The sequence below is a fragment of the Quercus suber genome, unplaced genomic scaffold, assembly GCF_002906115.3.
Source record: "Quercus suber isolate HL8 unplaced genomic scaffold, Cork oak 2.0 scaffold_244, whole genome shotgun sequence".
In the NCBI taxonomy this organism is placed as follows: domain Eukaryota; kingdom Viridiplantae; phylum Streptophyta; class Magnoliopsida; order Fagales; family Fagaceae; genus Quercus; species Quercus suber.
Window position 1 is genome coordinate 925,617 of NW_027069701.1, and position 9,762 is coordinate 935,378.

Genomic DNA, 9,762 nt, shown 5'->3' on the forward strand with positions numbered 1-9,762 from the left:
TTTTTTTTTTTTTTTTTTTTTTGCCAAAACACAACTCTTAGTTGAGTGGCTTGATTTTTTTTTTTTTAATAATTCAAATGTCGTAACAAGTAAGAAATATGAGAATTGGAATCTTATTTTTCTTAAACAACTCTTATTAAATTAATTTTTTTGGTAGAATACTCTTATTAATTAATAGCATGATGTCCTATGTGATAGAAAATACGTAACACTATTTTATAAGTCTGTGTGACTTTTATCGGAATATAAAATCCACACAATTATAATTTTATGAAATATTTATCATATATTCAAGAGATCAAAAGCCTTATAGTTTAGTTATTTTGAGAGGTCTTCTCTATGAAAAGAAACATGGTTCTATCCCCCACCTCCACTTGTTATAATAATTAAATTATAAAAAAAATTATATATTATAATTATAATATTTTTTTATCCTTCAAAGTTGAATAATGTTCTCTTATTCAATAATTAAGAGATGACATTGAGGGAGTTTTGAAGTTTGGGCACATATATTACAAAAATACAAATAACCCCAAAATTAAGGAACATGGATTTCATAACTATCTATCTAAATAGGGGGGGAATTGTAAAATAGAATTGGTGATCAATTCCGCTTGATCATCAGTCCTTAATTTTGATCTCAAATCTCAATCAATAATCTCTATTAAAATCGTACGAACCTAATTTCTGATCAAACAGAAATAAAAGGAGGACTCATATAATTTGATAGTTCAGCGTTTGTATACTATTAATTACTCCTTCTCCAGTTCTAAAACCCGCACACACGAGTCAACTCGCACGTGCGATCATTTCTAATTCTCGTTGGAATCTCGGACTCTTTCTCTCTCTCTCTCTCTCTCTGTAACTCTGCAACTATCATAGTTGCTCTCTCTCTCTCTCTCTCTCTCTCTCTAAAAATCTTGCTCTATTACAATAGTACAAAGCTCAGAGCAATTCTCAACTAACTTTCTCTCTCTCTATGTCTGCTATAATAAGCTCAAAGCAGCACATTCTAGAAGCTTCGAGAACTTTTGGCTCAGATCTTAAACTACAAGCTTCACAGTGTGAAACCGATCCATGTAAGCAAGCTTTTCCTTTTTTTTTACTTTTCTTTCTTTTGTAAAGCTCTCTCAGCTTCAACACTCGCATTTCCTAACTCAGAATACGAAGAATTCTATCTTTTTCAAAGAAAATCAAAATCGTTGATTTCAAGCTTCGCATTCAATTCGTAGTGTAAAGATTCAATTCTTGGATTGCGACTTCTATGTCTGTAAATAGTTAAGAGTACTTGAGAGTCGGTGTGTATTTGTGTACCTTGTTTGGTTGCGGAGAAAGTGGAGAGAAAATAGAAAGAAATTGATTCTTTTAGTTATATAAAAAGAATTTCCGTTACGTGTATTGATTAACAGACGGTAAGGGTTTTTTTTTTTTTTTAAATGTCTTTGGGCTCTGTTTGGTGGCTGAGAAAATGTAGGAAGTGAAAGGAAGCCTGAATTTTTTTATTTTTTTATTTTTTTTGTGATTATTGTTATTACGGTTATGATAATAATTAATCATCATAATTAATAATTCAGGACCAAAGTGCACTAAAATTAATGGAGTTTTTGTTTTCTTTCGTTTTCTGAGTGGCCAAGTGGACAGTTACATTCCAATGGTCCACATTTAATGCTACTCTTTGGTGATTTTAGGCTCTGTATGGTGGCTGAAAAACTGCAAGAAAATTATAGAACTGAAAATTTTCACGTTTTTATGTTTAAATTATTCAATCGTAAGAAGGAAAGAAAGAAAGAAACATAATCCAGCAATGCTATTTGGCTTATATAGAGAAATAAAAACGATAAACCAACTCTTTATTTATTTATTATTATTTATTTTTTAACACCATTATTATCATGATTTTGAACAGGGGAATGAAAGTTCTGTTTTCTTGCGCTATGTAGAATCAGATCTTCAAAGCAATATTTTTGGTGATGTAATGTAGTTGGTGAAACCAATGGAGGAAAGCAACACCAGAGGGGATTTAAGGCAGTCATCATTTAAGTCAGGTGGCACTTTTAAGCCCACCCTGTCGGGAAAGTCAACTCCTCGGAATTCTCCTACATTTCGAAGACTGAACTCGAGCCGAACTCCACGAAGAGAAGGTAGAAGTGTTGGAGGTGGAATGCAGTGGTTTAGAAGCAACCGGTTGGTGTATTGGTTGCTATTGATTACTCTTTGGGCTTACCTGGGATTTTATGTTCAGTCCAGGTGGGCTCACGGTCATAACAAGGAGGAGTTTTTGGGGTTTGGAAATAAGGAAAGTAATGGAAACACAGATACTGTGATGAATCCCCGAAGGGATTTGATTGCAAAAGATGACATATTGGCAGTTAATAATGGGACTATCGAAAGTGAGGCTCAAGAGGGCAAAGGGATGGGTGTAGTTTTGGCTAAAAAAGAGAATGTTGTTTCATCAAATAGGAAACTAAAATCAAGGAAGAGAAGTAAAAGAACACGACGTAGATCGCGTGGTAAGCAGAAGACAGCATTGGGGGTTGAACACCTAGACAAAGAGGAACAAGAACCAGAAATTCCAAACAAAAATACTTCTTATGGGTTGCTTGTTGGTCCATTTGGCTTGATGGAGGATAGAATTTTGGAATGGAGTCCTGAGAAGCGTTCTGGAACCTGTGACAGGAAGGGAGACTTTGCACGTCTTGTTTGGTCTAGGAGATTTGTGTTGATATTCCATGAGCTTTCAATGACAGGGGCTCCAATTTCTATGATGGAATTGGGAACAGAGCTTTTAAGCTGTGGAGCTACAGTTTCTGCTGTAGTTCTTAGCAAAAGGGGTGGGTTGATGCCAGAACTTGGTAGGAGAGGAATCAAGGTGCTTGAGGACAGAGCTGACCTCAGCTTCAAAACTGCCATGAAGGCAGACCTTGTCATTGCTGGATCAGCAGTCTGTGCATCATGGATTGGTAGGAACTATTTGGCAGCATTTATTAATACAATTTGATAAGTTTGACATTTATTACTTATGCTGATATGAAAAAATTTAAAGTTGAGTAAAAAGTGCATGATTTGAATAATCAATTACACCTTTGTCCATATAATTTTTTTATTACCAGAATTTTTTATTTCTTTACTTCCTGTATGCATGTTATGGTATGTTATATCCAACATTAAGTGTCTTCTGTATTCTGTGTTTTCAATACTCTTCTGTAGCTTTGAAGTGCATATAAGTTGCTTTATACTTAAGTATGTTAACTACTGTTCAGCTATTAAAATGCATTACTCTTCGCAATTTTAGCTTTAACAACAATTGTCATACCTGTTATATGTTAAAAACCATTGCTACATTCTATGACATCTAAATATGACCTTGGTCACATAATGATACCACTCTGATTTCAAATAAGAATACAAAAGAAGAGTTATAGTCGTGCAGTTTTCTTCACATATCAAAGGTCATATCATCTTTATGTCTCAGCTATGACATACAATTCTGTTGATGAAGGAAAAAAAAAAAGGAGTTTAAAAGTTGTGGATCAGAAAACTAATGTTTGTTGCAAAAGTAACTGTGGATATCTTTATCACATGCTGTAATGGCAATCATCTGGTTGAATTTCTTCAATAAAGTATTAACAGGCTTCTCTAACGGTAGAGTTTTCTTCTTCTAGGCATAATGGTTGCTTCATATAATTCTCATCAAACATATTTGATCATGTGTACACTAATTAAAATCAAGAAAATGAGAATATTTACTTATATGAGTTATGAGCGACTCTATGTACCTCTTTGGTAATGTTCCTGAAATTCCTGTCTCGGATTACTCAAATAACATCTATTTTTGTAGGTTGCTTTGCTTTTGTTGTGGTTTATCTTTATCCTGCTTCAACTGAAAACAGCCATTTTGGTACTGTGGCTGTTGAGTAACAACTAATATTAATTTGTTTAGTCTTCACTGTGAATGAGTTGTTTGAAGAAGTATTGACTTCTTTTGAATGTATGCTGTAGTATTACCTTAAATAACAAAAAACTTCACAATTTATATTTATTTAATTGTTTTTGTTTCAGACCAATATATTGCTCATTTTCCGGCTGGTGGCAGTCAAGTTGGTTGGTGGATGATGGAAAACCGGCGAGAGTACTTTGATAGGGCAAAGGTTGTCCTTAACCGAGTGAAAATGCTGATTTTTCTATCTGAATCACAGTCTAGACAATGGCTAAACTGGTGTGAAGAAGAAAACATTAAGCTGAGATCTCAGCCTGCAGTTGTTCCGCTTTCTGTTAACGATGAACTAGCATTTGTAGCTGGCATATCTAGTTCACTTAATACACCATCTTTCACTACTGAAAAAATGCAACAGAAAAGGCAGCTGTTGCGGGATTCAGTTAGAAAGGAGATGGGATTAACAGATAATGATATGCTTGTAATGTCCCTGAGTAGTATAAACCCTGGAAAAGGCCAGCTCTTACTTCTTGAGTCAGCACGCTTGATGGTTGAACAAGAACCTTTGGATGATGATCCTGAGATAAAAAATCCAACGGATATTGGCCAAGACCAATCTACCTTGGCTAGAAAACACCATTTAAGAGCTCTGTTACAAGTTGAAAATGCCAAGACCAACGAATCACCTACTTTGAGTGGTTCTTTTGTCAAGTTGAAAATACCCAATAGGAAAACCTTGCGGTTACATAGTCTCTTTACATCTGTTAATGACACAGATGCTGTGAACTTTTATGTCAATCAAGGAAGAACAATGTTGTCTGATAACGGGGAAAAAGCAGAACAGTCGCTTAAAATTCTTGTTGGTTCTGTGGGATCTAAGAGCAACAAGGTGCTTTATGTTAAAGGTCTTCTAAAATTTTTATCCCTGCATTCAAATGTGTCGAAGTCAGTGTTGTGGACTCCAGCAACTACACGTGTAGCCTCACTCTATTCTGCTGCAGATGTTTATGTCATAAACTCCCAGGTGAACTATTTACATGGTCTTTTAGTGATTCAAGTTGATAAAAAAGTGCTCATGGTTCTGTATGTATTTATGGATGGCTTTGGTTTTGTGCTTCTTCTTATGTTTTGATTAATTTTGCTGTGTATTTTAAAAATTTTCAAGTTGGGGATATATCCCCTACCTACAAAGAATCCTTGCATTCAGCTCCATTCGATGCCCAAAAGTGTTATGAAGGTGTCTCTAGTTAGGTGTTTGTTAATTGTTAGTGTGTTACACTTACAATGTACGTGCTGAGGAATTTTACGTGGTATTGATCTTTGAAAATATATAATATATTACTTCTTGCTTTTTATATGAAGTTTAATTCTCAACAAACTCAAAATAACTTTCTTAATTTATGCTTCTTATCATTTTCATTATTGTACATTAAACAAACTTCACAATGTAAAATTTGTAAAATTGTGTACAGGGACAGGGAGAAACATTTGGGAGAGTGACAATTGAAGCAATGGCCTTTGGACTTCCGGTATGACAACCAACTAGATTTTCTTTCTTGTTTATTGGCATTGCATATGATTTTTTCACCTTGTCCTGCTAGTTTATCTTTGCTTAAAGAACTTAAATATGTTAAAGCACGCCAGTTTAATGTTGTAGTGTGATCCTGGCCTCCATACTTCTTATGCTGGTGGCTTGATACCTCTGATCACAGAGCCCAAACTCCATTAAGATTAGGCATTATTATTCATAAGAGTTGAAGTTATTTTTTTAGTCCTGAACATGCACTTTTTGTAATGATACGTGAAGCACGCCTTTTACTACATCAATCAAACTATTAAATTATTATTATTATTTTTTTTTTTTTTAAATTTGTTAGGGGTGATAACACCTTGAGCAGTCCCCAGGTGAGGGCTTCATGTAATGCGTCATGACACTACCATAACCCAAAAGCTTCATCTATGGGTTTGGATCTAACAATCTTATATCAGCAACTGACTATTGTTACTACCATGTGATGTAGAAATTAGTACGGACAATTACACATGGATATTCCAACATGAACAATCTCTCCTTTCCTTCCGTGTGTCTCTACCACCACATTAGCTATAGTCCCCCCTAAATAGAAGCCTTTAACGTCTATCAAGTATCATGTGCTAAGAATAGGAGCCTAATTTTATCCAATGCTTATAAGAGTCACCGGGATTTTACCATCAAGCTGTCTTGCCTATAGGTGTTGGAATTTGAAGCTAGTGGAAGCACATTCACAATAAACAAGAAATTAAAAGCATCCACACAAGACACAAAGTTTAATGTAATTTGGACAACTATATGCCTACATCTATGGACAATTCTTACTAAGAACCATTATTAGTGATATGGATTAAGAACATGTTTAACCAAACCATGCTCACAGACTCACAAACAACACCCACAAATCTCACAATTGCATACACACTCAAAACTTTTCATAAACATAAACTAACCCAAATCACAATGCATACAAAAGAAACTTTCGATACTAAATCTTGAACAAGACACCTCAATAAATAGTAGTGATCTCATACTAAAATAAACAAATTCTCAACTCACACACAAGTATTTTTTAACCCCAAAAGAACTATCAAACTACTTATTAGGAAACTCAATTTTCTTTTAAGAGTCTTTTCCTCTTCCCATGTGGGGGGTTGGGTTAGGGGGGTGGGGGTAGGGTGTTACTTGGGCTAAATCCACCACACCCTTAATAGTAATGCCAATATATAGGGCTCCAACTCCTATTCCTTGGACTACAAGAAATATCAAATTACTTCTTTGACAAGAAACATATCTGCTTTCATACTAAGAATATTTAAATAGGTAACTAACTGAAAATAGGAAATTGAGGCAATTTTAGACTATAGCCCATTTCCATGATTAGTTGTGGGACTTTGCGGGCTTCTCCATTAAATGCACACTCATGCCCGCTTTTACTACGAAATGGACCTTCCATCACCCACTTTGTGGCAAATTCATTGTTAGCTTTGATACCACTTGTCATGGAAATACCAATAATTGAAACGCTTAATCTTATGGTTTGGGTTTGGGCCTAATAATGCTATATCAACTACTCTTTGCATCTGCCAGGTTATGTAAGCTTAAGTACTTATATTCAGTATTCACTAGTGCATACTCGAATAGAATTTTCCTCTCAAATCAATCACATCTGCTCCTCTAAAACCCATTAAAAACCAAAATAGAGAGTACTATTAACAAAATATTGCAAATCACCTCTACATCCAGTTCTCTCACTGTTCAATTTTTTACAAAATGTTACAGTATCTTTCAAATTTAGAGCACTATAGCATTTGTATACTTGAATAGAATTTTCTTCTCAAATCATGCACATTTGGTCCTCTAAAACCCATTAAAAGCCAAAATAGAGAATACTATAAACAAAATATTGCAAAATTGCCCCTACATCCAGTTCTCTATCACTATTCAAATTTTTGCAAAATGCTACAACATCCTTCAAACTTAGAGGAGCATTGTAGCATTTGTATGCCATTTTGTCTTTTTTATTCAAACTTTCTCTCCTCACTCCTTAGAAAAACATTCTCTCTAGCATCTCTCTGTCGCTCTCTCTGCATTGCGGTTTAGTTTCCCATTGTCATGGCAACAACGGCATGTTCGGTTGAGCGAGAACCACTGCAATTTGTGCAGGTTCGTTGGTATGTGGGAGTGGGACCCACAATGACTCAAATTAATCTCTCCTCAGAAACTCTCTCTCGTGAAATAAGATCTCTGACCAAATCCGCTGCCAGAGAACCCTCCAATGGAGCCAGAAGGTGGAGAATGAATTCCCCATTGTCATGGCAGCATTTGCAAGGTGGTTCTCATGAACGCTTTGAATGTCCTAGAGAAATCCTCGAATTGAAGCTCTATTGGTCATCAAGCAGAGATTTAGGATTTGGTCGGTATTATATAAGTAGTTAACTAAAGCAGAAAAATAGCTTGCTAAAAGAGGAAGAATAGAGAAACTATGAAAAAACCAGGTGTGAATTCTCTCATGAGCCATCTTACTTTGAAAACGCAACATGCTCATAATCAAATGCAGCATCTCTTGCTTTGAGGCTATTTCCAATATTTGCTTAAAGCCCATCTCTTGCCATGCTGCATGTTTATTGATAACTTAAGAAGTTAGACATTGTCTTTCTTAAGTTATTGATGTCCTCTGATTTTGCAAGTTTTTTTTTTCTTTTCTTTTTTTGTGCTAGCATTGTGTTTGAGTTTGTGCATTTGCATTTGCACAAACTCAACAATGACACAGAAAATTTCCTTTGGCAAGTCCTGTCTACGTAATTGAGACTGCATTGCCTTTTTGGATAATTTTAACTGCTCTATCTTTTGGTTTGATTTCACTGTTGTCTTGATTTCCCAGTGATTATAGCAAGCTCTAATTAGTGGTGAATTATGATTCAATCATGGTAATAATGAACATTAAGATGCATTAGATGCTTTGACATATAAGATAGAAATTATGTTAGACAAAATCAAAATCATGGATTGGATCTTGGGAACATGGAGTTCAAAGAAAAGCTGTACCATGCTGCATGGGTTTATGAGTGCAACAAACAGATCCTGACAATATTTTCATTTCATTTTGTGGAACAGGTGCTTGGAACAGATGCTGGTGGGACAAGAGAGATTGTTGATCACAATGTAACAGGTCTTCTTCATCCTCTGGGGCGTCCAGGAACTCATGTCCTTGCTCAAAATCTTCGGTTTTTGCTTAAAAACCCATTGGCAAGGGAGCAAATGGGAACAGAAGGACGAAAGAAGGTAGAAAGAATGTACTTAAAGCGGCAGATGTACAAGAGATTTGTAGAGGTTCTCGTCAATTGCATGAAAACCAAATAACACTGAGACATTCTCATTCTTTCATTGATTTTTGAATATTAAAGGGTGCTGTGGGTGTAGAAAATAGAAATTCTATACCCTTCTGATTGATTGACAGAATACCATACCCAGTGATATAATATTCCTCAAGAAATTAAGAGGATTTTGATTCTTCAAAAGGGGCTCAATCTGAATTTGGAGCTTAATAGTTTAATTCCTTTAACGGGTTCACATTAGTTTTTATTACTTCCAAGATGGCAACTAAATTGCAAAGAGCATGTTGCTTGGTTCAGATTTCATTTCAAACCGTATATGCTAGTTCCCAGTTCCCACCGATACGGGTCACAAATAACTCGGATGCCGCATAACTTATCACCTTTGCAGCAATTAGGTAATTCTTTTTCTGCTCTAACTTGGCTCCATCGACAATGTACTGGATACATTGGCCGAGTAGGATATTATTTAGACAAAATTAAAAGACAATGTGTGAAAATTATAACTAATATTAGTAAAAAAAAAAAAAATTAGTTAAAAATGTAAATGTTATACCAAATACAATGTTAACTAGTTAAAGGCCGTGTGTTGCACGGTTTTATCTTAAACTTATAGAATATATATTTTATCAGATAAACAATAACAAAATAAATAATTATAATAACAAAATGAATAAATTGTATTGGTATAATAGTTATCAAATATAAAATGATAACACCTAAATAAAAATTATTATTTTGTAACATACAAATTGTGATCTTTGGGAGATTGTTGAATACCTCTTTGTACACTATATTTTTAATGTATTCTTGTTTTTGTTTGTCATTGTTCTTCATTAGAAAATTTAATGATTGATAAAAATCATGTCAAACCAAATTTAATTATTTCTCCTAAAAAAATTTATTTAATGATTGATAAATAAATAAAAAAACTAAATGGACAAATTGCATTTTTTTTTTTA

At 34.6% G+C, this 9,762-nt stretch overlaps 1 protein-coding gene across 2 annotated transcripts; it reads left to right on the forward strand.

Annotated features, from left to right (window-relative positions):
• The first annotated feature begins 797 nt into the window (after positions 1 to 797).
• Positions 798 to 8,986, forward strand: LOC112013258 (uncharacterized). 2 transcript variants are annotated; one of them, XM_024045649.2, is made up of 5 exons: positions 798 to 1,079; positions 1,907 to 2,960; positions 4,060 to 4,958; positions 5,407 to 5,463; positions 8,583 to 8,986. In XM_024045649.2, exons 2-5 carry the CDS (start codon positions 1,994 to 1,996, stop codon positions 8,826 to 8,828), a joined length of 2,169 nt encoding a protein of 722 aa, XP_023901417.1. In that variant the 5' UTR covers positions 798 to 1,079; positions 1,907 to 1,993; the 3' UTR covers positions 8,829 to 8,986. The 2 variants fall into 2 exon arrangements, with proteins under 2 accessions (XP_023901417.1, XP_023901419.1); XM_024045651.2 differs by lacking the exon at positions 798 to 1,079 and adding an exon at positions 1,128 to 1,412.
• The last annotated feature ends 776 nt before the right edge of the window (positions 8,987 to 9,762 follow it).